Raw genomic sequence first — 27685 nt, 5'->3', positions numbered from 1 at the left:
CTTGCTCTCTGGGTATGGATTGGTAGGAAATGGAAGCCTTGAGTTACAAAATATTGAAAGGTAGCCTTCTTGATTTTTGGGAGTGATAAATACATTAAATTATTTTTCTCTGCAGAGGTGCTTTTTTTTTTTTATCTTGTAAAAACTCTGAAAATTAGTCTGAGATATATAAAGGTCTCTATCTCAGCTGCATCACATTCACCATTTTTATTATCAGGCAAACCACATAAAAACTGATGCTTTATAGAATCATAGCTGTATTGAAGATTGCCTTATGGATGTAGTTCACCATATAATGGTGGTTTAGGTGCTGCTTCTTAAGCTTTTATGCCTTCACTGCACTGTCTTCAATAACCTGAAGTTAAAAAATGCCTGTTAATACTTTATTCCTTACCAAACAGACAAACTTCACACTGACGAAACTGAAGATGGTAAAAAGCTGCTTTTCCTTTCAGATCACTACCAATTTGAAAGTTAGAAACATACAGTGTACTCTCTACTAGAGATGAAAGTTCATTCATTTAAGGGGCAGAGATCAGAGCAGTCAGTGTATGCAATTCACAGGCTCCCTTTCTGGTATTTCCATTCAGGACTAGCAATGTGCCACCACCCATGGACAGTGGGCAGTTTTACAACACAAGGTGTGTATGCAACTGGCACTGATCATCACATTGCAGTGCCTTCTGCACTGCTCCACACCCACACAGAGTGACCCACTCTGTGTCTGACAGGGTAAAACACAATTATGTCCCTGGAGTTTAAAGTTTTGGTCGTGACAACAAAAAGAGTATTTTTCAAATTAATTTCCTGAAGAAACAAGAATATGGCATCTTCTCTGCAGTGCTGTCTCCTATCCCAGTACTTTTTGCAACTTCTACACTGCTCTTCCAAAAGGCACACAACATGTTATTCCACAGAGCAGCATTTCCAGTTGCTGTGTCCAGCACGGCAACCCAGCAAACCAACGGCCACAGCTTATTTCTTCACTAATTAATCAGCTGGGCACAGCATGAAATGAAGTGACTGCTACAAAAATACCTACACATCTTCATGTAGAAGTGTTCAGGCCCTCTCAAGTTGGCTCAGAAATGTTTTACAGTACTGAAAGGGTTTAAAAGGAGGAGGAAGAAGCTAGTTCAAGGGCATGGGTGATATTTTGTAACAAGAGAAAGGTCACAACAATTTTGTTCAGGTAGGCAAATGCAAAAAGATTAAGTCAGGTTTTATTGCCTTGCATGGTATCAACTTGATGGCAGTGAATAGAAATGCAGCTTAACACAAACAACTGATAACTAAAATTACTGCAAAACGTCATCACTGAATTTGACAGACACTTGGCTGATATTGCTTAGTTGTTATTCACGTAACTGTATTAAGAATCTGAAGCATGCATATGTGGCTTCTAGAAATGCATGTCAAACTACACAGAGGTACTGAGCACTTAAATACTAAAACGGTTAAGCTACAAATTACATCTTTTAAATAGCTAACTGTGGATTGAAAAGTCCAAGTTTAATTTACTTTGTTCTATGCAATAAAAATAAGTGTATTTCTCAAAGCTATGGGACAAACTGATGTTAACTGAGAACTAAACTTCTCTCTTCGAGACTGTTCCAAACTTACTGTTTCCAGTATGTTTTTGGTTTGGTTTGGTTGATAGCAGCTTTTTAAAATACAAACCTTAGCCACAAGAGGAGTCTCCAGTAAGTTCAGCTTTGATGCTCCTGGCGAATTCTTTTGTGAGATAGAGCGATGTGTCTTCGATTTCAGTGGGCTGGATACCACAAAAGAAGTAGAAGCTGTGCACAGTGTCTGCCAGCTTTCATCCTGTGCCGCAGAACAGGAAGGAACAGGACGAACCACCAAATCCAGCAATCTGTTAGGACACACAACTTAAACTATGAATGTAAATAAATAAATGAAAAAAATGCTATGTTCATCTGAGATGATACAGAACATTCAATGATCAACAAATGCAGGTGAAGCCTCACTGCTGGGGTGATGGATCAGGGTCACAAACAAGTGACAGACACTTTTGGGGTGTCCAAGTCTATACACCCAACAGCTTGATGGTAGTCAAGGTTTTAGTCTCAGCTATCTTAAACTCTGTAAGTACATTTGCCATAGTGTAAATACATGTATTTGCATAAGTAAGATTGTCATACCAAAACAGTTTCTCTAAATATTACTTCCGATTGATTCATAAATGTTATATATTGTATGTGCAAAAGAAGTGAAGCAAAGCTTTATTCACATGTACCTTCCCACCAAAACCCTAACATAATTCAAATTTCTCTCTTTCATTCTCTCTTCCCCCAAAAATGTAGCTCAAGACTAAACTTTGTGAAAAGGCTGCTTACCTGTAATATTGTGAGATACTTGTTTTCTGCTCATTTCCCAACCATACTTCTCTGAATTTGGACAATACTTTACCGATGAAAGTTGCTCGTGTGTGCACATTTCCTGCATTAGCCTGTCGTGTTACTGCTGATAATGCCTTTGGCCTTGGGACTGTAAAGCAAGAGGGAAAAAATACCAGCCTTGTGTAATCAAGGTGATGGCTGGTTGTCAATAATTCCCCCCTCTAAAAGTTACCTTCTCTTAAGACCGATGAAGGCACACGGTAAGGCTTGGTTCTCTCTACAGCCAGCTTCCTTTGAACTGTAGGAAGGATTTTACTGTATTGGTCTAGTAGAGAATTTCTGGCAACTGCTCTCTCTCTCAAGCGAGGATCACGATCATTCTGATAAATGAAATGAGTAAAGCAAGAAGTTATTTACAAGAAGTTTATTGCGTGGAACTATCTCTGCTCTTCCTAATTAGGGCCTAAGTTTGCTCTACAGATACGGTAAAATATGTCCACTGCACAGAACTGCAGCAAGTTCTATCCAGCCGCACACCAGTTGCAACCAATAGTTGAAAAGTGCAAGGAAGATTGAAATAACAGCAGAACCTGCAACTCCCAGTTAAAACTACTCTGGCACTCTATAGAGCTTTATTCTTATATACTTCGTATCACCTGCAATTTTCAAGTGGCTTACAGAACAGCAGGTTTCCCCTGGTTTTTCTGAAATACTAATGTCCAAGACAACTGAAGACACAGGGCAACTGCAAATTATGTTGGACAAAATTATGCGAAAATTAAAACAAGTTAGAAAAAGCTGCTTACACAAACCTTCTGGTTGGAACACAGTTTTCACATGCAGGACCTAAATATTCCAAGACCACCTTGTAAGTTTGATTTTTCAGGAAAACTATGGTTCCAGAAAACAGCAAATGTATTAGAGATCCCCAACGGAAGTTCACATAACACAAAATTTCATCTTAATATTTTCAGAAACATGAGTAAGACTTTACATCATAAAAATAACATGAAAGTTGTGGAATCACAAAGCTTGCACTTTAGTTAGAGAAAATAATAAAAAAAAAACCCCAAACCACTAACCAAAACACACTGTGCATATTTTACCTGTGGAGCATCTAGACTGCTCTCAGTTCGAAAAATAAAATTGTGTACAAGACACAATATACAACATACATTTCATTCCACAGAAATGAGTGACACAAACATCTTCCATAGTCTAAGCCATACATAGCAAAGGGATCTGAGGAACTGAAGGAACAGATGGGCTGGTAAGAAAAGATACATATTTATTCCTCAGATGCAAACAAACTATTTCAAGTGGAGTCAACCATGGTCTGTAACATTTAATTTACAACTTCACAAAGCAGCTTTGCCATAGTAAAATTATTCCTAGTCTTTTAAAAAATGATACAAGAAATAAAGCAGGCCTTTTACTGAGGACTATCAAAACTGGAGAGCCACAACTACAGAGACTTGCACACTCGACAGGACTTCTACCCTTACCATAAGATTAACCTTCATTGACTGATTCAGCTGTAGTGCAGGGATATAGTTGGCACGCTGCAGATGGTGGACTAGAAGGAATTCGTGATTCTGAACACCAGCATTGCTCTGTAAAAACTTCTCCAGACACTCCTGCGAGAAATAACACATTACAAAAACCTATTAGGATTCTGCCTCTTCTCTTGACAAACAGACCACTCAGACTTTTCTTGTCTTCTCCAAACTTACTTTTTCAGTGTCTGTGAACGGCAGCTTCAGTAAATCTTCCATTAGCCCCATCTCCTGACAGATTTCATACATGTGCTTTAACAGCTCTTCTACATTTAATTTAGTGGTATGTTGCTGCAACAGACCCCAAGCCTCCACCATGCACCTGCAGTTAATTTTTGGGAGATGGAAAGGAATGGGAACAGCATAACCAAAAAGATGACCCAAAGTCATTGTATTCATTCCAAGATTAAAGGAAATGGAGAGGATCATGATTTGTATTATCTGCTCTCGCCCTTTCCCAGGATCTGAATGCCAAAACGGTGGGACAGATTTCCTTACCTATTGGACAACAGCACAGTGAGGAAAAGCCGCACTTCACTACTGCTTGACATGGATGGCTTCATCATCTGGATGTACCTGAGGGCTCGCCTGTGCTCTCCTTGGCACATGAGGGACTGAATAATTCTCGTGTGTTGCCACGGCACAGTTTTGATTGTAGCTGGGTGGAAGAGCAGGGCCAGTGAATTCTGCACAAGTCAGAGATCACGTTTATCAGACTATATACATGCACACATGCCACACATACAGTCCACACTTCCTTAAGCAAGGCTGCAGGTGGGTTAAACACACTTAGGCATCTAATGAAATATTTGGTCCAGGACATATCAATAAAAATTCCAGTATTTGCAGAGAAAAAATTCAGTTAGCCATACGGAACAAAGCAAATATTTTAAAAGGAGGAATTCAGACTTTTCTAAGTTAACAAATCTTTGTGTACAAACATTCCTTTTTACAAATATATTACTAAATAAGAAGTTACTCTACAAACAAATTGATTCTATTGACATGGTGACAGGCAAAGAACAACCTCCAGCATCAGGAAGAACAGGAATTAGGTTGAAAAGTCATGTCTGCAGTCTTCCACCTCAAATCTTGCTGATACCCTCATAGGTTTCACATTTAAAGTACCCAAAACAATTTAGAGAAAATGCTTAACTGCTCTGCTGAAAACCTCCAACAATAGATAGTTTTGAAAATTCAAATATCAAGTGTTATTAAAGTTGACTATTCCTTTAAGTAATTTCCAGTCAAAGCAGTTAAAGTAAAATTTCAAATCATAGCTTACTGCTCCACAGTGCAGTGTTACAAAAATGCTTCTAATGTTTCAGTATCTCCTAATATCTAAGCACCAATTTTTCAAAAATAATTTTATCAATTACAGCTCTGCACTGCAATGTGTATCTAAGTAAACTGTTACATACTTACTTCATAATCACTGTGATCTAGAAGCCAAAACCCTTCAATAAGCTTAACAAGACCCCAAGGGATAGCAAAGGCATTTAGAAAAGAGTCAATTACACTTTCTGTTTTATTCGGAGAGGTATGCATGATATCCAACAGCAAGTAAATTGTCTGAGAGTGAGTACTTAACTAAGGCAAATAAATTGGTAAGACCAAAAATTTATCACAGTACATTTAGCAAAACAATGAAATGAGAATATAAAAATGGTGGGAAGCAGAACATACTAACATATTAGTCTTGCTATTTTAAGCTATTATACCCTGAAGGTAGTCAGGTCCTAATCACAAATCGCATTCTGAATAAACAGCCAGAAAGAAACACTCCTGGATTTCTGTAAGGCAATCAAAAAAGCCAAATTTGAGCATTTAAATCCTGCTGTTATAAACTCAGGCTCCTGCTTTAGTCAGTGGAGCTAGCAGTCGAACGTCCAATAATTACTTATTAATTATTTTGTATACTCTGGAAATGAGGACAAATAACTATGTAAATTGTGGTGCCCTTAAAATACAACTTAGCACTGAATAATTGAAACTAGATTTAAAATGGTATGTGGATCCTGCATTTGAAGTGTCATTTTCCCCTTCTGACATCGGTTGTTAGGGACATATTCTAATTAAAGACAGTGTGGGAGTACAACAGTATTTAAACTCCTTGCTCTCTAGGCTCCCCTTTTGGTTTACCTGACAAACAACAAAAGCAGGTCTGCATGTTCCAGCAGCTTAAAAATTAGGTTTCTGCCCAATGACTGTTCTCTTCTCCCTCTTTATTATTCTGAGTTCCTGCAACTTTCAACACAGCAAAAACAAGTACAATCATCTGGGCTAGAAAATGGATGATTTTGGCAAAATCACGTACTGGAAAACCACTGCTAGAAATCCTTTGGCTCTGAAGCAGCACGTTTTAGTGCACCATTCTAGCACACAGTCATTTGCTACAGATATGGGTACTTAAAATTTAAAAACTGGTAAATTTTGAGAAAAACTAAGGGAGGTTTTTAACTTAAACTTTTTTTAGGGAACCTGTTTTCTCATATCAGAAAAGACTTTGCAATAAAACATTAAAAAAAAAACAACCAAGAAATCAGAAAAGATCCAAACTAGAAAGAAATAAAACAATGCTTCTGTCTAGGACTTAATTCTATACTAAATATGATCATTCACATTCTGTTTGAAGCATAAATTTAAAAACATTGTTAAACATATAAATGACAAACACATAAGAACAGTTATGCGCCTATTCTGAAGGCTCAATGACAAAAACTAGAAAGGATACGATTGCATGTTTGTCGCTTTCTTCAACACTTTCCAGCAAATAGAGATCCAGCAGTGCCTGAAATGAAAGATTAAAAGGTTTTCTATTGCTCCTGTCTTTCAAAAGCGTTGGCTTTGGGGGACTGCTGCTGGTGGTGGTGCTTTCAGTGAACAGAACACTCACATGTAAACTAGCAGGTGGGTACTTCCCAGTTCCTCCTTCATCTCTCTGCCACAACTTCTCAACTTGGTCTCCTAACTGGGAAACCATTCCATCAATCATCAAGCAGTCAGAATCCCATTTTCCTCTGCAACAAAAAGGAGCAAGGATTTGGACAGAAGAAACCACTAAGTCCAGCCTTTCAGTGGAACAGATTTCCATGAGTCAAAACAAAAAACCCCCTTCCTAGGAATCAAAGAAAGGAACACACGCACACAGGCATGATTATGGCTTGAAATGCACATGGCAGATATTTCTGTGTTGGAGGAAAGATGGTCTTTAGGTCACAAGAATTAGTAAAGGAGTCTAAAGTAGAAATCCAAGAGAAAAGTTGCAATGACTGTTTATAGGTTTTCTTTGCTGTTGTATTACGTGTAAAACCAAGGAAGCATAGGCAAAGGGTTTTAAGTGGAAAAAACCCCACTCTCCTACAGTCGAAGAGAGGAAGTTTTTCTAGAGCTTTCCTGCAAGTCATACCTTGATAAACGCTCAAGTTTCTGTCGGTGACCAGTATAGTAGCTCTGAATCAAAGGATAATTGTAGAAAGGTCTAGACAAACGCACATGGTCATCTACAGGCAATAAAGTGAAAGCAAGTTAAAGTAAGACCATTTCTTTAAGTTTTAAGTTTTTCTCAACTAAAACTTCTCATTATAAGACAGAATATCAGACAAGCAACAATAAGCTTTCAACTCTCTAAGAAGCCAATCCTGTTTCCGCCTTTGCAAGGAGAGAACTAAGACAGAATATTTGACTACTACCTCTTGTCCGAAGATCCATTTCAAATTTACAGCTAATGTGGCATTCAGAGTATGTAGTGTAAGCTCAAGTTCACTATCAAAGGGAGTGGTTTTTTGAATGTGACATGTGAACATTCATAAGACAATTAAGGCTGATAATAGAATGTATAGTCTATTTAAATTAAGGGCATTTCAAAGTGTATTTTCATCTCAAGCAACAAATACAGGTAATGCTTCTACTGTAAAAACAAGTGTTCCAGTATTACAGTATAGGCTTACCTAGATCCTCAGGAGGGAGACTGGATCGACAGAACCAGATGACCACTTGTGCATACAAAGAAATGAGGCTAGTTACCAGCTGCTTATTTGTCAAGTCTGTAAAACCTGAAAAAAAGGCATGAGATGATAAAACTTGAATTATTAGATACAGTAACAAAGAAGACATCTGTTTTTCATGTAGCAGAGATTTTTACTATAGCAAAGGGATGGTTGTCTTCTCCCCTCAAGATGCCAACAACAATTTCTAATAACAGAAGCTACAGAAATTCACGCAACTTACAAATTACTCACTTCAGCTTCCTTTATATTTTCTAGCCATTTGCACACAGCTATAAATTACTAGCTAAGAGTCAAGAATATTTTTCAGCATTACCACACCCAGTTGCTTACAAAGCTTATTGCTGAATCAATGTAGCCTCCTCTACCCACTCACATCAACTCCACAACCAGCCGTTCCCCTGAACCCAAAGCACCTTAAATCATAGTCCCAACTTCTCAGATTTGAGAAGTCCCACCTCAATCCGACCGCCTCCCAACCATCCAAAACAACAAAAGTTCATGTCTCCACAGTTACAACCCAAGCATCCTTCCAGATCTTCATCAAACAGACCGAAGATTTAGCAGCGCTATCACCAACCTTTCTCAGTAAGCTCTCGTGCTTCTGTTAGAAAACAGTTTAAGACCGTGCTGAGGCTGCTCAAGAGCAACTGGCAGTGCTGAAGGGACTGTAATGTCTGGGGGTCAATGAAGTTGCAGGAGCCGTCAAACAGCGGAACACCTTGTCAAGAATAAATATTAAATCATTAGTCTACAGAGCAATTGTAGACTTCCAAAGGACACTTAAAGAACTGGGTGCAGTGTCATATACTGGCAGATCACTGAATAAGATCCTTTAGGAAGAATTATTTTAGGTTTCCAAAATGACAACAGGAGTACTCACATATTTGGTCCAGTTCATCTTTTGTACAGACTACTTTGTTCCATGTCCACTCAAGAACAAACCGTAAATTAACAGCAGAACTTAGCTGCTCTTTAAAAAGAGAAAGCAAAAAAGAAATAAATACACAAAGGTCAAACTAAAACATACAGAACATAAAAATAAGGTCAAGAGCATTACCTTCACAAGTCCAGTGTTTGATGCAGCCAGTCAGAAGTTCTAAAGAACCTGTCTGAACAGCCGCTGACAATACTGCTTCCAACTGCTCCTCCTAAACAGAACAGACCAAATTAAATGAGAACTTCACAGACTTCTGATACCTTTTCAACCATCCACAGAAGTGTTTATTTCCAACTGGATACTCATTCAGACATCACAAAGTCAACTAGTGCACATGCAACTAATTCCACATTCTTCTTCTTAATTCTAGCCCTGGCTGGACTGCCTGTTGCTCTGAGGAACACAGCAAAATTTTCCTCTGACATTTCAACTTACTGCAGGCTAATTCTAATCTGCATTTGCGTGCCTCTGTGTTTTAGTCTCCATTCATTGAGTTCCAATAACTATTTTCAGGAACATCTTGTGCTAATATCCCTCATGCACTTTGTGCACGTGTTTGCCATCAGGAACACGTGAAGGGGACAGAACTAATACAACTGTGTCTGCATGGAAACAGTGAAGCTCAGGTCAAGCAGCTTCCAGGACTCACAACATGAAGCAGCTTTGACACCCAAAACATTAAGTTGTAATTTGTTAAAGTGCCAGAAGAGAAGTGAAACATTTCAATTCTAAGGGGCTGTTCAAATACTGCAGTATAACATCATGGCAATCCTTGAGAAGGGCAATGCACAGGTGTGCACACACCTGAGGAATCAGGTAGCAGCTTATTTCAGGTGGTGTTCAGACACTTCTTTCAGGTAAAATGATCCTGCATACATTTTACTTTTTTCTTTTTATTTTCCTCTATGTTTGTTGTTTTGGTTTTCTTAAATTCAACAACATGTTTGTTTTCTAGACAAATTGTTACATTCAAAGAGATTTCTACACATTAGAAATGTTTTTTTCTGAAAATGGGTTTGAAACAAGGAAACACACCAAATACTACTTACAGTGGCAAACAAAACTCCAAATCAAGCTTCTTGACCCTTATTCTGAAATTTATCTTTCTAGCCTTTAAAAGCAATCCCCACTTGAAAGCATAACAAGTCTCTGACAATATAGTCACAATTCAGCAAAGGTCATCACAAAATTTTTTGCTTTCCCAAGTTATTTCCAAACCAGAATTAATACCAGAACATCTAATGGGAACATAAGAGCCCTCATCAGGCTCGCAAAATAAGTGTTCTATGGGTTGGGTCAGCTTTCAAAGAGGGTTGTTCCCAGTCAAACTCAGTGGTTTGGATCTAACAATACTTTTACTTTTGCTAACTAAAGTCAACAATGCCTTTCAATGCAACTGGCAAAACACATAAAAATCAGATGCTCATGTCTTGTAGCCTCAACCATCCCATCAAAAAAGATGGATGTATTTTCCCCTGGATTCCCCAACGTACACTTGCCTGACTCAAACTGGATGGCTGGACAACAACCAGTCTTGGAGACAGCGAGCCACCTACGAGACGTCTGCTGTAGCTGTCATGAATGGCTTCACTTGTTAGCGGGTCAGATTTCTTCAAAGACTTCAAGGTCTGAAACATCAGTCAAAAACCACTGATTAAGACAGTATTAATACTCAATCACTAAGGTTCTGTCTTAAAAACAGCAGCCAAACTAACAGTTCTGGTTTATAAAAAATGTCCTGTAGAGGAAGATATGAAAATATCAGCCATTGCAATGCTGAAGGAAGGATTTTCTAGCTTCTCTGTCACTACACAGGCCCTGCTTTTTCCCTGACCACTGTCACAAATTAAATTCTGTAGAAAATAAACCTAACACACAACTTTAAATCACACTTTGGAAGATCCCTTCTATGCTTGTTTGTGCAGAAGCTGATTCATGTTGGAATATATAGTGAGCTGGAACTTAATTTTAAAGGATTTGTCACAAGTTGTGCAGTGGCTCAGAAGTTATAATTTGGCTGATGTGGGGAGAAAAAAATATTAATTTCTTCTTCAACTGTTAAATAATTTTTCCTTTTTTCCATTCTGTCCTCCTTTCTCAAGTTAATCAGGGATCAAAACCTAACTCCAGACTGTGCAGATAGTTTGACTGATGGGCAGTGAAGTAACTGCTTTCCCCAACTTCCACAACACTTTTGTTCTTGCTCCAACAGCAATGTTACATTCCTTTCTAGGCATTCAATCCCTACTTGTGCTTCCCTGAATCAGTACTATTTGCATAAAACTGGCAGGACATAACTGCAGTTGTGCATGTGGACAGACAGGATGAACATGGAGTGATCTCCAACCCTCAAGGCAGTACAAACTTACAAAAGGTTAATTTCATTCTCAATATAGATACAGTAAAAAGGTCACCTCTTTCTGGAAGCTGGTGCAAGTCATGTGAACGACTCCTGAGTTCAGCAAGCACGTAACATCTGCAGAAACAATGAGTGTTCAACAGCCTTCAATACTCCCACTGTATGACCTGTTTCTGTTCTTTAAATAGCGAGATCTGGAAAGACATACCCTGAGTGCCTCTTTTCTTCATCAGATTACTTTAAAACTTCCTTAAAAATCATTTCTGTCTGTAGAAACTTTATCTGTAGAGCTACCACGGTGCTGTGCTTTGTACCTCAATCCAAAGTCATTTCATCTTATGACCATCAGCCCTTCACAGGCTACGTTACAAAAGCACCAAAACCCACAACTCAGCAGACTGTCAGATATGTTTCACAATACTGAAGACCTTGTTAGCACAAGGTAACCAGGTTTGTGAGGGTTTGGGGTTTTCGTTTGTTTTGCTTTTGGCATGACAAATGAGGAACAAGAAAGATAACCACTAAGTGGCATTTGACCTCAACTGAAGCTTGTCACTATTCAAAGCAGTGAAATACCTACCAAAGTTATAGGTGCTTGGATTAAAAAACTGCTCAGGTGGTGGATAAGAAGGAGGAACTCCCCGACTTAAACTCCGCTCATGTACCAGAATATCCAAAATGAGGTTGGGAGAAGTCATGCTTGTTACAGCATCCAGTGACCACAATGCAAAATAGGGGCAATCATGAAGGAATTCTTCTGGCCTTAAAGAAAACAAGTGCATCAGCTAAACACCAACTGTCAAAGGACTTACTTGTGGGGATATTGAAAGCAGTCTAATAAAAACCTACCTCAGTGAGTCTGGCATTTGAGCATGATACCAGCGATTGATGTCAAATACACCCAAATAAGTAGATGGTTTTCCCTGACCATATGTATTCACTTGCCAACTGAAGATTGATACACTGGTGTCAGGAGAGATTACTGTCAAAAACAAGCCATTGTTTCTTATTGTAGAAAATACAAAATACTTGTTGTTTTTAAAACACCACTTTCTATTTTGGTTTAATTCTGTTATTTCACTCATGAAACACAATACTTCACTAAGAATGACAAAAATAATTTACAGAATATCAAACATCTCAGTGATAGGTTTCAGTCATACTATCTCTTTCGCTTGTTCAAATTGTATTTGTTCTAAACCAAATCAAATACATAACTGTTAATTAATTAAGTTTTGCGTGCTAGATTAATAGTTTAGGGGGAAAATAGGCTAGGAGCACACACATAGCTACTTTTAAAAAGCATACATTTATTTATCTTATACAGTTGTATCACTCAGCTAGCATGAATAATTTCCAGATTTGACTCAATTACAAATTTAAAGGATAACTCCTCTCCATCATATTCAGAATGAAATAACAGCATTATCACACTAAATAACTAACTATCTAAATAATTAAAAACACAAACAGGAAATTGGAATAAAGATTTTGACATAAAACATTCATAGTCTTCTATTTTGGTTCTCTCAATAAGTGGAATGCTCTGTCTTCCCTGGGGAGAATGCCCTCTCTGGACACAAAACAAAGTATGTGAATATCATTTACCCTAATAGAGTAAGGAACAAAAGCAGACAGTATATTTGGCAAAATGTTTCTCTGCTCTCTGTTGAATTCACAGTTACTATTTAGGGATCCTCACAGACTTTGCTGTGTCTCATTAAGAACTTCTGTGCCATTTCCATTTTGTTAGCTGCTGAAACTGTCTTTGAATATAGCAATTACTTTCACAATTCAGAAGACAGCTTCACTGCTAGTCTCAACACACATCCAACACAAACTCATGTGTCCCCCGAACCTAATTTGAGCAGGTTCTCAGCAAAATAGATACCACCAGAAAACTCTCAGGTATTTCGCCATGCCTTTCGATTTGATAAAAACAAGACAGAAAAGGATTTTCTTCTTGTTGTTATGTTGGGGGGTCGGGGTTTTTTAGGGGTGTGGGGTCGATAATATTCAGCAAGCTGTCATCCAGGACTGCTTGATCCTTTTTACCAGGCAGATTTACAGACACTCATCCCCAAGCCTGTAGTGTTGCAAGGGGTTCTTGAACCTCATAAAATTGGCCTTGGCCCATCAATCCAGCCTGTCCAGATCCCTCTGCAGAGCCTTCCTACCCTCCAGCAGATCAACACTCCTGTCCAAGGTGGTCCCAAACACCTTGAGGGTGCACTCAATCCCCTCGTCAAAATCATTGATGAAGATATTCCATAGGACTGGCCTCAATACTGAGCCCTGGGAAACACCACTAGTGATCGGCTGCCAACTGGATGCAGCCACAGGCTTGAATGGGGAAAAAAAACCTCAGGTAACATTCCTGAGCAGTAGAGAGAACAATCTTACTGTTCAAAGATGACAGCTGGCTGAATAAACTGACTGACCAGCATTATACAGATGACCCCACTGTACATTCCTCTAGCATGTCAGCAAGAGTAAAATAAAACCTATTTTTCCCTTAAAGAATGATATTCAGAGGAATAAAAAAGTACCACATAACTTAACCATCCAATTTCTTTTAAATAAGCCCAACAAGCTTGGTTAGACAGCGGGTACAGAACAGCATTCATTGCTTAGATTCCCAAACCATGTAGTTTAGAATAATGAAACATGGACATCAGAACAAACCTTCATTAACGCTGTCCTCTTTGTCAACATGGTTGCGAAATTTTTCTATGGTCTGAAAGCTGAGGAATTTAGCATTGCTGATCTGCCCTCTCAAGGGAAAAATTCCACCAGTAAGATCTAAACTGTACAATTTAACACAGTATTTAAAATCCTGGGGGAAAAAAATTGAAGAAGAGAGAAAAGGTCATTTTGAGATAAAAACATACATTACACCTAAATATGAAATAATGCAAATATCTAATATAATATGCAAATTGTACTGTATATTTCCTATGAATAGAAACTACATCTGACATGCAAGAAAATTAAGTGTCAAATCATAATGGGCAAGTTTGGTTGTAAAGGAAAAAAAAAAGAGTTACTAGAGAGAGTGGCTAGAGAGAGAATTACTAGAGAGAGAGTAACTAAGAACCTTTTACAGATTTAACAATCTTCTTTCAAACTTCATAAACTCTTACCAGCTCTTCCTCTAATCTTGTAGGAGACTAATGGGTGAAATATCCCTCAATTCCTTATAAAGAGGACATGGAGTGCACATGGACAATGTGTCTAGGATCACAAATTACTACAGAGTAAGCAGCCTCTTTGAGATACACAGAAATGGACATAGAGAAAGGATTGTCTCGAACCTCTGATATCACCATTTTCTAAGAAAACATTCACTGAAATACTGTCTTTCCAAATACAACATTCACTCAAATTGTCTACCATACAACATGTGAATACTGTACTTCTGAGGGTTGAAAGTCCAACATTAACTACACCGCAGCTTTCTCAGGTTACAAACACAATAACAACATTTAATCACTTTGTGTGCTTTTTTTTGAAAAATGAGGAAGGAACTTTCCTATTCATAAGGAGAAAGGGACAAAATTTAAACTCATTTAAAAAATTCAAAATGCGCAGTCCCTATAGAGTACAACAGTTGAAGAATCACCTCAGTTTTATTCCATACCTAATGAGAAAATGCAAGACAAGGTATCAAAGTAGGAGGAAAGACTTGCTCTGAATTAAGATTACTTTCCCACCAAAAAGATCTTAGAAAAGTTTCAAGCACACTTCTGAACAGAATTAAACATTGTACAGGTGCCTCTCATAGATGTTGGACATCTGAGACCTCAACTATCTTTTAAATACATCATCTCTGGAACCAGTTCTAAAAGTTTACGGAGACTCTTTGACCAAATCATGTCACTATTCATTGAATTTACATATTTTGCTGGCTTTAAGAGTAGACTTCAGGGGCAACCCAACCAAAAAGTAAACCAGTTATATTTACAGCTACTGAGTTTCAGGATCAACGCTTAAGAGACACTTGTAGCTATGTGTTATTTGAAGTTCAGTTTGGTTACACAAAGCTATTTGAAGTCCTGTCTTCTCTTCCTACATGCCATTCATGTGACATTTAAATTAAAAATAATTTCATTGTAAGAGTTGTTTCCTCTTCAGGAATTGAATGTAGTTTGCAGATTAATCAAGTTGGAATACACAGCTCTGTAGCATAAAATTGTATGACTTGTTTTTGAAAAGTACAGACAAAAGCCATGTCCAAGAAAACTCACCAAAAGACTTTTTCTTTTCTTCAGTTCCTCTCTGAAGTTTCATTGTAAATATTAGCCTGACCAACTCAACTGATACTGAGAGAAAATCGATCTTTTCATGTCTCACACACAGGCATGTCTTACCTCATACATGACTTGTCCAGACGCCAGGCATTTTCTGTCACCAAATGCTAACTGCAACAGATGTAAACTCAGAGCATTCCCTTCACTGAAAAGGGTATAAATTAGGAAATTTGATTACAAAGTTCCTTTACAGTCCTCATTATCATTTTAATACATTTAGGCTGAAACTTACTCAAGAACATGCTCTTGCTGAAAAGAAAAATGCCACTTCCCAAAACATGATAGTTAATTTAGCCATTAAAACATAAAGAAGAAAATTTTGACACTAACAGCTTCCATACCATTGGAAAGCTCTAATATGTTGTAGGGACCTAAAATTTTTGGAAATAGCTCTTAACAGTAAAGTGTTCTGCATCAGAACTGTTTTGAAGTCAAACTTAAGACTGCCACTCTTTGAATAGCTGGGGCTGATTAAATAGCTTGCTGAGGCTGAGAGAGAGAGACGTATCCTTCTCCCCTTCCCACCAAAGTTTATTCCCTCTCTTGCATGCACTGCACCCTTCCACACTGACTTGATTCCTTAGCCCAGCAGGAAACCATTGATTTGTATGCTCAACACTGTTTTCTGCCAGGGAAGCCAAACAGGCTCACAAAGGCTCCAAAGACTGCTGAAGCTGTCACAAGGCAACCAGCAATACTGTCACCTCCCTCCCTTGGGGACAACTGTATGTGAACAAGTATTAAAAAAAAAATACTAAAATCAGTGGCTTATGGTAATTTTTATTCACCTTTGTTGTGTAGACTGAACAGCCCACAAGTAGCAACAATTGCAAAGATCACTCTCAGGCTCTTGAAAAGTAAGAGCACAGACAGGAATCCTTCCTCCTGCAAGCCTAGTGTAGTGCCTACAGGTTTGAAAAAAGAAAAAATTGATTCATGTACATACTTGCCTTGGAATGGGTTAATTCCCTATTTCCATCAAGACTGAAATGTAGAAAAGGATGTGTTATCAAGCACAGATTACTTATTGATTTTTTCATGTTTCACTTGTTTAATCCTGGATACTTTGAAGAATATTATCACAAAAATCACATTATTCACATACTGAAGCCTTTCAGTGTATGCCCTAATTGCAGTAACTCATTCTGAAAAATACATTCTAAAACCTGTTTCATCAAACTATATGCATTTCCAGATTTCACTGAATACTACTGGATAGAACAAACTGACTTACAAAAATCACATCCCTACTGTCTGACATAACTGAAAGCAGCATGCTTTCCACAATTCCTCAATCCACAGACACAATAAGGAGAGCAATCTTAGTCCACTGCAGAGAAGGTGCTCTACTCCACCCACGTAAGACTTAATATTTATTTCAAAAGAGGATTTCTGAACATTCCAAGGTTATACTCAACATTTCAGTCACAGAAAAAGATCTCTTGAAGTTAACATACTTTCTGAAGCAAAAAATTGAGACCACTGCACCGCCAACCATCGCCAAGTGGAAAGCAGTACTTACGCCCTCTTCAAAGTTCTCATATTTCCCAGTGACAGGTAACCATCAGAAAAACCCACAACGAGCTGATTGCTTCTGCTTATGTAGCTCAGGGTTGACACTGCCACTCCTGAAGGACTTCGTAATTGAAAACAGAGATGCCTCCCTTCTCTGGTCACAGTTTCTCTTCTTTGTGGAACTTCAGCAGGAATTCTAGTGACAACTTCTAGATCTACATACATAAAAGCAGGCAATAAATGAGCGTGTTATGCCATTTCAGTTGCATTTTAGACTCACGTGACAACATGTATAAACTAATTCTACCATCCCAGGCAAAATACTCATTTCTGCAAAACCTTTTTTGCTGTTTCTGTATCTATTCAAAGAACAGAAGAAGTCTGCCATTGGACAGGTACTCTCACTCCTATTTCAAAGCTGGATACAAGTGTAACTTTTATAGACAAATTCTTCTTGGACTCTATAAATCAGGAGTATGGGCCTCAGATGTATGGTCCCTACCTGAAGGGACATCAACACCTGAAGCCACTCTTGAAATAGCCAAAACAGTCTGTGCAATCTGAATACACAATGTACAGCGTTCAATCAATGCAAAACTTTTTCATAAGTCAGATTTATTTCAAAGCCTAAAGTCTGCCCCAAGTCCATTAATGAAAACAGAACACTCCCAAGAAATACCTCTGACACAACTCCCTATCAGGCAGGTGCACTGACTCAAATGGTAAAATTCCTGTATCCCGCAGGCAAGTATCACAGTGATAAAGGGATCTGGGTAGGAAGAGGCATTTACAACACCAGGAGAAGTTTTAAGCCACTGCCATTTTTGATCAGGATGTCAAACTGCCATCTGCAATCTGTAGGCAGAAATGTCAGTAATGTCAGTAGTGAGCCTGCACTCTGGTATCTTCAGAGTGGGATGCAAGCTGCTTTTTTACAAGACACAAATTTTCCTACTACTAAATTCAAATTTAAAAACTGCAGGCTTACCTGATGCTTCTACTTCATTCTGACTGCAAGATAAATCATCCAAACAAAGGTCAACCAGAAGTACACGACCAACATCTGTAGCCACTGCTGCCACTCCAAAAAGCCATCGCAGACTCTGGTGTAGGTGCCGAGTGCTCACATTGGCTCCTCCGTCATTGCTTATGGGTTCTATTGCAGTTGCCTTCAGGAAAACTACAAGTTAATATTGGAGCTGTTTGACAAGGTAAACAGCAATCACTCAGAAGTGAAGCAGTATTTAGCACATTAGAAACAAGAAAGTAAATACAGAATCATAAGACTTAAAACCAAAGCATTCCTTCCAATGATATCAAGAAAAAGGAAATTTATAAAAAGAAAGCTCTGTACAAAAATCTCTTACTGCCTTCTATTTACTACATTTCCTACAGTTATTTAGCTGAACCAATTTCCACTTACATGGTGCATTCTGTCTTTATAGCTCACCAATTTCCATTTCCTACTTAGAAATAAGTCTAAGAAAGCACACAAAATCGGTTACATGCAAAAAGCTTTATCATATCTAAGCGATTTAAGTAAGACAGACACAGCTAAATCCACTTCTCCCACTGCTCACAGACCGCCAGCACTGTGATACAGTCCAGGCCTTCTTTGCCAAACAGGTAGTGGGATAAATCAGGGCTGCAAGTCAGACGAGGCAGTGGCCAAAGGGCACAGTGGACGCACCATTTCTATGGGAATCAAACATTCTTAGAAAGGGTTGAAGGGAGACCCTGGCTTAGCAGAAATTACACTTATCCTCACTAAGACTGAAAATACCCAACAGACAAAGACAAATTTTAAACGCACACCAGCAACTGTTGTGGATGTCCATGAAATCTGTAAAAGCCAACCTCAACCAGCCTGAGGCACAAGTGCTTTCTGCTCCCTCACGTGCCAAGCAGTCTGCACACTCTTCCAGGGAAAGGTGAAGACAGACCTTTCAGCACCCACAGCATACCCCAGGACAACACTGGCTGTTCTAGCAGAGACACGAGCACATGAAGGCTCCTGCGCTGAAGCTGAACAACAGAAGAACATGGGCTGTTCTTCAGCCTCCTACAAAACACCACACCATGAAAACAAGCAGCTTTACCTCAACAACGAACGTTTAGTGGAAAAGAAGTGAGCATCACAAGGCAGCCCATCTTTTTATGCAGATTCTTTTACCCCCAGAAGTGGGGAAACGTATTGATACCCCTAAGCCCCCTAAAGTTTTCTTCGCTCCTATATCAAGCATGGAAACCAAGAAAATTTGGGAAAATACCATTCAACAGTTCTGAAATATGCAGCCATTATAAACCCACACACACAAAAAAGTCCAGAAAACATGGTGATCACTGAAGCCTTAGAAGAATAATGACAAAAATGCAGAAAGGGATGTTGAGAAAAAGGCTCTCTTGACTGGGTGCTCTGAAGTGACAATACAGAAAACGTAAGTCCCACAAAAAGACACTCCAGAGCTTTTCCCAAAACAGAATGGTGCAGAAGTTAACAACACAAAAGCTTCCTTTCCCCAAAAAAGTACATACCCTGCCTGGAAGAACAACTGCTTTAACCACTCGGGAGATTCCAAGGTCATAGAGACACAGAACACTTCCCTCGGCTTCTTCCAACCCAACCAGGAGCCCAGTTCTCTTCTGCCATGAAAACTCCTTTACCACGCGAACAGTGGGAGGCTGCTCATTGACTCCGCTGAAACGATACGCAGAGAGCCGCTCTCCTGTCACAGAGCTCACGACCTCCAGCTGAGGACCACACGCCAGCCACGCCAGCCCACTTCTGCCTGTAAGAGAGAAGAAAGCTGACCAAGCAAATCCCAGCCAGAAGGCGGAAACAACGGAAAAGTCACCGTCCAAGAGAGCAAGACCCACTTACCTACTTCTGGACAATTAGTTAAAATCACCCATTGCAATCCTCAGGCAGTACCTCTTACAATTAACAGCCTCAGGATTTTGCATTTCTACTTGTCATTCCTGTGCTCAACAACATTGACTGTCTGGGATAAAGATGACAAGATAGTGACCTCCAGTCTTTATGCCCTATTGGGCTTGGGTTTGCTACAGAACACCATCAAATGCATACTGGAACACAAGTTATAAAGCATACTTCAAATAGAACCCATCCAAACCAATTCATTTCCAATTTCTTTATTTTACTTCACACATGACTACTCTGGGAAGGGATTTGGACATCAACAGAAATTCTCTTGAAGTGGGCACTGCATGCAGAAATCTAAACTTCTGCAAGTGCTGATCACAGAAAGAATTTAACACGTGTTGCTTTGCTGAAGAACTTCAAGCTCAAAGGAAGGATTAACTCCAGTACCGCACTTACAGTCAGGTAGGTAAGATTCTACCTGGTCTTAACAGAAGCTCAGACACCCAGAGAGACATCCAGCTCGACTTTCAGGTTGCCTAGAAAGTCAACTACCTAATCTGCTTCGCTGCTTTCAGCAACTCTCACTGGGTCCTCATCTGCATCCTATTAAATATTAATATTAAATACTTTGGAAATATGTGGGCAGCGCTTAACAGAGCTCTCCTCTCCCTCTGTCCTTTTACTCAGACTAGAGAAGAAAAAGCAGACTGTTCTGCCTCTGTAACATTGTAGAAGAACTATTTCTGCATGGGATGTTATGACGGAGATAGAGCTTGAGCTGGTACAAAGAAATACGGCCCAAAACGACACTACTGCTTTTTTCAAAACTGCCTTCTATTCCATACAAAACTGCCTTCTATTCCATTCAAAATGAGGAGGACTCATTGACTCAGGATGGTCATGGTATATATCACTTTAATAGCACAAGATTGGTGCAGGCTTTTGCAATTTCAATGCTTAACTCTATTAATGGTTTAATATTAGCATTTCTAGTTGTTAAAATATCCTGTTTGTTCTATCAGAACCTGATGCATTTTAACAGAACCAGCCTGATGCTATGACCCTGAGCTTCAGGCAGTAAGAACTTTAAACCAAGAACAAATCTAAAGGAAAATGCTCACCTCCAGAAAACTTCCCACACAGCCCAGAATCTAGGGTGGTCTCAGCTTCCTTAAGTGCCTCAACAGTCACCTCTGGAAACTGCAGCAGACTGCTCGTTACCTGAGCTGTTAGGTCTCGCATTCTTCACTGAAAATGAAGAAAAAAAGGCAAAAATAGTCTCATGTGAGCCATAAATATTTTTGAGAGTGACCCAAGTTTCATCAGTATGCAGTGAAAAATCTCGTATACATCACCTGTAGTTCTTTTTGCTTAAAAAAATTTAACTCAGGACAGTTTTTCTTCTCACAGCTGAGTAAAGGGAGAATCCTTTATTTTTCTGATGCCTATGAGATCACCAACAAAAGGTGACACAGAGGTATGGACAATATCAATAACAGGGAAGAAAACAACACACCAAGTTCAAGTCTACTCACATAAGTTAGCAAGATGTGATTTCAGAAAAATTATGTATTAAAAAACTTCTCAGTAAGAGGTATGATTTTCCATTTGTCCTCTCCCTTGATTTAACACTTTAACATTTGTTGTCAATTGTCTTCTAGTAAATATCACACATCATTCATGTCTTATTTACATTTTGTACTGCTGGTATTTTCAAGCAAAACAGACTTTCATAGGTCATCAATTGCACGTACTTTTCCATACACTCAGGAAGTAAACATAACATAGCACTTCAAAACACTGGGGTTTTTCTGTACTGAGATCCTCATATTCCTTATTCCTTCCCTTCCTTCCTATTGCCTTTCCTTATCATATCTTTGCAGTATTTGACAAAAATTTCTAGGCTTTCAGGAGGCATGCACCAGGACCAGAAGGTTATTCTATACCACCTCGCTTCCTTGCTGGGGGTGGGGAGAAAGGGAGTCTCTTCCAGGGAGAAGACCTCTCTTCCAGTCAGGGTGGTGTGGCTGCAGTCAGTTGGCTCAGGCTCTACAATGAAAATTTCCCATGTAAATCACTCTTTTTTGTACACTTTTGTGATTAATATAGTTCTTGTTACTGTTCGTTTTCTTATCTCATTGCTGTTTCCAGCAAATTGTTCTTATCTCAACCTGTGATTTTTACCTTTTGTGCCTCCAGTTCTCCGCTCCAGGACACTGTGGAAGAGGGGGGAGTAGTAGCAGTGTGTGGTTTCAGTGGGAGAGTTAAATTGGAGAATACCATTACCAAACCACAACAGGCTATTAGACAGTTTCACACCTCTGTAGGTGCCCCACAAGAGTTCATGTTTCAGAATGTCAAGACATTTTTTGGTGGAAAAACTGAAGAGCAGAACGGATTTACAGCATTAAATAGGTGGCTAAATATGAGATATTCCATACACACTACTTTAAGTAATTGTTTTTGCAAGTTGTCTGGCTTATGGTAAAGGCCTCTGGAAGAGATTCAATTCTCTTGCTCAAACAGCACTGCTTTCTTCATACCATCTCAAGATACTACACATAGGTCACCGTGCCTGGGTTCTGCTCCTGTATCTGCTGCCGGCGTGACAACAAGGAGCACAGGAAGGGTAACTCAGGGGCCTGCACTAAGCACAGGTCAACATTTTAAGAAAAATGATGGCAAAGCCACTCTTGCAGGATGCTGCTGCAGCCAGGCCTGACCACTCTGCCAGCATTCACTGCTAGCACAGAGCAAGTTCCAAATGGGACAACTTATTTGCAGTAGTTTTGCTGGGGTTCCTGTTTGATACTTGCCATCACTTCCAAGTGACAACTTCTGCACTGCATCCAGGGGCGCCAGAGAGTAAAGAGTCCCACAATTTCACCAGCATTCTGACTTGAACTGGAAGCATTTAATGGATATGTTTGAGCAGTAACCCATAATACCAAATACTAAGGTAGGTACATCTGGTTGGTGAAAAGCATCTCTGAAAGGTGTCCATTGCCTTTGAGGTTGTCACTGGGCACCACTGGAATGTTCCTGCTTCCACCTGCTTTACACCCTCCCTTCAGGCATTTAAATGCATTGATGAGATCCCCTCTGAGCCTTCTCTTCTCCAGGATGAACAGTTCCAGACTCTCCTCAGAGAAGAGATGCTCCAATCTCCTCTAACCACCTCTGTGGCCCTTTGCCACACTCTTTCCACTACCTTCATCTCTCTGTTACACTGGGGAGCCCACACCTGGACACAGCATTCCAGCTGTGGCCTCACCAGTGCTGGACTAGAGGAATTTCACCTCCCTCCACCTCCTGGCAATGCTCCTCCTCACACAGCCCAGCAGACCATCAGCCTTCTTTACTGCAGGGACAGCAAAGTGCTGGCTCACCACCAGTGGGTCTGCACCAGGACTCCCAGGGCCTTTTCTGCCAAGCTCTTTCCAGTTGGGCAGCCCCCAGCACATACTGGAGCCTGGGGTTGTTCCTCCCCTGGTGCAGGACTTTGCAATTCCCCTTGTTCAACTGCAGGAGGTTCCTGTCAGCCCTTTTCTCCATCCTGACAGAGTCCCTCTGGGTGCCAGCACGACCCACTGGTCTATCACCACTCTTCCCAGTTTTGTATAATCAGTCAGCTTGTTGGGAGTACACTCTGCCCCATGGTCCACATAATTAATGAAAACACTGAACAATGACCACCACCACCCCACCCCAAAGTTGTCTATCAGAATTCTACAGTCAGGTGTTTCTCCCTCAAGTGCAGCATAGAGATGCTTTTGCAGAGTTTGCACAGGTGCTTCACAAGCTCTCCAAGAAGCAAAAACATACAGCAGAAGATGAGAAGGAGAAAGGAATTTAGCACTCTATCCCAATAGCCCCCAACGGCTAAGATCCTGTATCTGATGCAGACCAAAGATTTGATTTCCCTTTAAATGAGAAAATAAGCAAAAGCAACACAGACCAGAATTGATCACTAGAGCAAATTTACCAAGCTATCTCCTATGGTTCTTGTCTAACACGACTCTAGTTTCATTCGAGAGTTGCAGCCTGTCTAATGTGGCTAAGCTACCAAAAGTTCCTGAAGTCAGCTCTGAAATGATGCTTGTCTTCACGTTCCTTGGCTTACTTGGACAGAGAGGCATAGGTTCCAAGTGTCTCAATACAGAGCACACCAGTACACTATCTCACTGCTTGCCCCTCCCAGCACAAATTCTAGAATCTTCAATGGCCTTCTGGAACCACTGGCAGTCATCTTGTCCAGCCCCTGCTGCTCAAGCAGGGTTATCTAGAGCAGGCTGCCCAGGACTGTGTCCAGATAGCTTTGGAACATCCAGTTCTCAAATACAACCAGCAATCTGACAAGCTCAGCTGCAGAAACGTTTGCATTCCATGCAACAGGCCCAGGTGCTTGGTGACTCTCTCTTACCAATTTGAGGATTCTGTTCTCTCACTCACACAAGTAAAACAATGTCACACCACCAAAGTCATCACTATTTCTCTAAAACTGTATCCAACACCTTACTAGCAAGAAGACAGAATTAATAGAAGCCTGATCATGCTAATTTCACTGACTTGAAAAAGCCAACCCAGGCATATCGATGCAGGAAAGAGAGCTGAGGCAGCATGTGAATGAGGAGCTGTCCTCCGCAGCACAGGATACAGAGCTGTGCCCAAACGCGTGGGACAGCTGCCAGCCAAGGCTGACACCGTCACCCAGACCGACGGGCCCTGCAAAGGCACCTGAACGGCCACGCTTGGCCCTACACCCCACACAAAGTGCAGCAGTCCTGACACAATCAAGTCCCTAAATCTCTCCTAGTTTCCCCTGACATGATCAGGAAGCAATTGTTAAACCTGAAAGACTGACCCCGACCTTTCTATTGGCAGAAGCTCCAGACTTGGAGTCACGCTTTATTAAGGAACACTTAAAACACAGGGAGAACTTTCGTTTAAGCCAGCAACTCCGCTTGCTTCATGCAAAGACCCTGAGACCCCCCCAAATCCCACTGGATTCCTGTGAGGCTGTGCCCTCCCCATTACACCCATCCCTCGTCCTGCAATCACCACTCTGCACAGGGAGAGCACTTCTCGCCTCCTCCGTTTGGACGGTTCACAAAGAGCAGATGGGAGGGGAGGGGTGTAGGCCCCTTCAGCAGAGGTGTGCATTTAAAGCCTTATTAATCAGATGATCAGATCCCTTAACTCCCAGAGCAGCAGATCGCACACTCCTTGGCTCTTACACACCACGGCCTCCTGCCGAAGTGCTTCTGCCTGGCTACACAACCGCCATGTTGTTGCCATGCACACTCATGGGGCCCGCTCAGCCTCGCTGCTTTCTCAAACAGTGTGTATATATTACCTGCATAAGGGTACGTGCAATATGAGAGCATAGGCTACATTATGGTGTTCAGGTCACAGGAGGGCCCCAGTGCCAGCAGCTGGTGGGAATTGCTGAAAATTATGCAGAAGCAGCAGTTAACAGAACTTACATAACGATGAGTGGAAGGTTGGGAGCTCGGTAACAAGTCAAACCAGCCCAACACAGCTTGTTCAGAAGCATGTTGCACAGCTTACATAACCAGGGCTAACAATTTCATACGTAACACTTCTCCAAGGAATATGTATATCCCTGGTTAATAGATACGTGTATCATCTTGAGCCAGGCATGCACATCGGGCAGAGTTATCCCCTCGCATGCCCAACTGCATAATAAGGTAATGTCTACTTCTTAATACTACATGGGTTTTAAAGAGTTTTATTCCTGAATTTTGATGACAGGACCACAGGTCATCGTGTGAGTCAGCAACCAAAGTCAGGTCATGGGGGACAGAGGCCCGTCTGTGTCTGCAGTGTCAGCAAGTGGGTGGGGCAGTGAAGGTCTCAGTGCCAGGAGCTGGGCTGGAGACCACAGGGATGTGGCACATGTATCCAAGCTGCCAGTGAGGGAAGGGTGGTTGTATTTTCCCCTAGCCATATCACAGAATCAACTAGGCTGGAAAAGACCTCTGAAGTCTTACACTGAGTTCATGTAAACTGCTTGCAGTCTTCAGGGTGGGCAGCCAGTGAGTAGGAGGAAAAAACCAGGAAAAACCAGTCTCTGGGAAGATTGTTTCAGGCAGAGGGCAGGGATGCAGCCCAGGGTGGGGGCACAGACAATTGCTGGGCTTGAAGCTGTGCTGAGCTTCTGGGTCTCTGTAAACGCAGGTGTGTGTGGGAACCGATAGGAAAGGGAGGGGGATTTTGGTGAATTGCCACAGCACTGGATGGGAGGTGCCAAAGGCACAGCCCTGTCTCTAAGAACCTATGTAGCCAGACTCGTTGCTGTCATGCACGTGCATGGTGCATGCTCAGCCTCGCTACTGGCCAAACTTGCCAAGAGAAGAAAGCAGCAGCCACATCCGTGGGACTTGGACAGAAACACCCCCAAGGTATGGAGTGCATCTGGGCAGGCTCCTGTGACCAGGAAGGAAGATGCCCTGGGTTAGCAGATTTGTAACATCCCATCACTACTTGGGCAGGCACTGACATCAGATGTTAACCTTCACAATAGTAAATTCATTAACTTTAAAAAAAACCACCAAAAACCAAGCTGTTCTGTACCAGCTTAAAGGTTGAGAATTAAAAGTACAGATAAAGATCCAGGACATGATTTTTTTTATTCCCTCTATCCAAGACCTGTCTTAAATAGGAGTAACTCGGATTCAAATAGGGTTATGCATTTCCATGTTGATAATGCGAGCGAGATGGGAAGGAATGAGTTTTCAGTGTTGTTTTTATCACAGGGACGCACAGTGGATGATGTCAAAGGAAAACAGCAACATGTTCACAAAGTGTATCCTTAAATTATTTCTGAGGGCACAGAGCTGGGGAGGCTAGTTAGGGAAAACAAAGTGCTCTTTCTTGAGGGAAGTAACACAGGAGTAATTCACAAGCAGCCATCAGTCACCAGGGTGGTACTACTGTAGACAGAAGGCACTACTGCAGCGGAGAGAAGCTTTCTGCTTACAGCAGTGCTAGAATCCACTGGACTACAAGCACAGAAGGATGGTGATGGAGCAGGAGTACCCAGCAGCTACAAAAACTGTACTAAGACTAAAAAAAAAAAAGACTTCTAGTGCATAAAGAGGTATGGCACAATAAAGCTTCTGTCCTGTATAAAGCTGTACAGAAGAAAGCATCAATTTTCTTTACTGAGGTGGTGGAAAGACTTTCTCATGAATACCCTGTGCAAGAGTGAAGTTTGGAAGCATAAAGAATATTAAAGATCAGTGTTTGAACAGTTGTTCTAAAACGGGTTACTAAAACCTGACATTTTTGGTTCTAATGTTAGGGATCAATTAATTACACCCTTGACAAATTGTTTTAGGGTTTATCTGTAAATCTAGCTGTAATACATCAACTTCTAATTCAACACTATTTTATAGGATCCACAATGGCTTTACTCTAAGTTGCTCCATATACTCAGTTTCTATTTTTCCCAATTTGAAATTAACTGTGTCTTTTATAGTACAATCTGGAAAATTCTTGGAAATAAATGATGCTTTGTGCTACTCCCATGTGGTACTGCTTGGTCTTTTCCTGATGTCAGGTGACTTTGAAGAGCTCTTTACATACAACAGGCGCTGGGTCGCTGCTTGCACCATAACCAACCATCAAATAGCTCTTCTCTGGGCTGGTCTGACTGTACACCAGCAGAACAGCATTATAACTTGACCAAGTGTTCTCCAGCACTCCATGTCCAAAACCACAAAAGG

General features: G+C 40.6%; 1 protein-coding gene and 1 long non-coding RNA gene across 6 annotated transcripts; one reads left to right on the top strand and one right to left on the bottom strand.

The window, feature by feature from the left end:
- Positions 1–192: 192 nt before the first annotated feature.
- On the bottom strand, positions 193–25424 carry LOC135411274 (protein ELYS-like). 5 transcript variants are annotated; one of them, XM_064648631.1, is made up of 28 exons: positions 25291–25411; positions 21290–21379; positions 21056–21182; positions 19586–19839; positions 18039–18219; positions 17058–17265; positions 16324–16440; positions 15596–15680; positions 13911–14061; positions 12075–12207; positions 11806–11987; positions 11281–11342; positions 10360–10494; positions 8987–9077; positions 8810–8899; positions 8507–8647; positions 7870–7974; positions 7329–7422; positions 6816–6939; positions 6654–6710; positions 5345–5491; positions 4418–4605; positions 4097–4241; positions 3869–4000; positions 2596–2743; positions 2361–2511; positions 1681–1876; positions 193–355 (listed from the first exon to the last, which is right to left on the bottom strand). In XM_064648631.1, exons 3-28 carry the CDS (start codon positions 21174–21176, stop codon positions 326–328), a joined length of 3468 nt encoding a protein of 1155 aa, XP_064504701.1. In that variant the 5' UTR covers positions 21177–21182; positions 21290–21379; positions 25291–25411; the 3' UTR covers positions 193–325. The 5 variants fall into 5 exon arrangements, with proteins under 5 accessions (XP_064504701.1, XP_064504700.1, XP_064504703.1 ...); XM_064648630.1 differs by lacking the exon at positions 21290–21379 and having other exon boundaries at positions 25291–25424; XM_064648633.1 differs by lacking the exon at positions 21290–21379 and having other exon boundaries at positions 7870–7965; positions 25291–25424.
- LOC135411277 (uncharacterized) lies at positions 24505–27484 on the top strand. Its single transcript, XR_010429074.1, has 2 exons — positions 24505–25645; positions 26714–27484. It is a non-coding gene; the product is annotated as an uncharacterized LOC135411277 (long non-coding RNA).
- The last annotated feature ends 201 nt before the right edge of the window (positions 27485–27685 follow it).

Source organism: Pseudopipra pipra, chromosome 3, assembly GCF_036250125.1.
Source record: "Pseudopipra pipra isolate bDixPip1 chromosome 3, bDixPip1.hap1, whole genome shotgun sequence".
Classification (NCBI taxonomy): domain Eukaryota; kingdom Metazoa; phylum Chordata; class Aves; order Passeriformes; family Pipridae; genus Pseudopipra; species Pseudopipra pipra.
The sequence above is the reverse complement of the archived record's forward strand: the minus strand, read 5'-3'. Positions and strand labels throughout refer to the sequence as shown.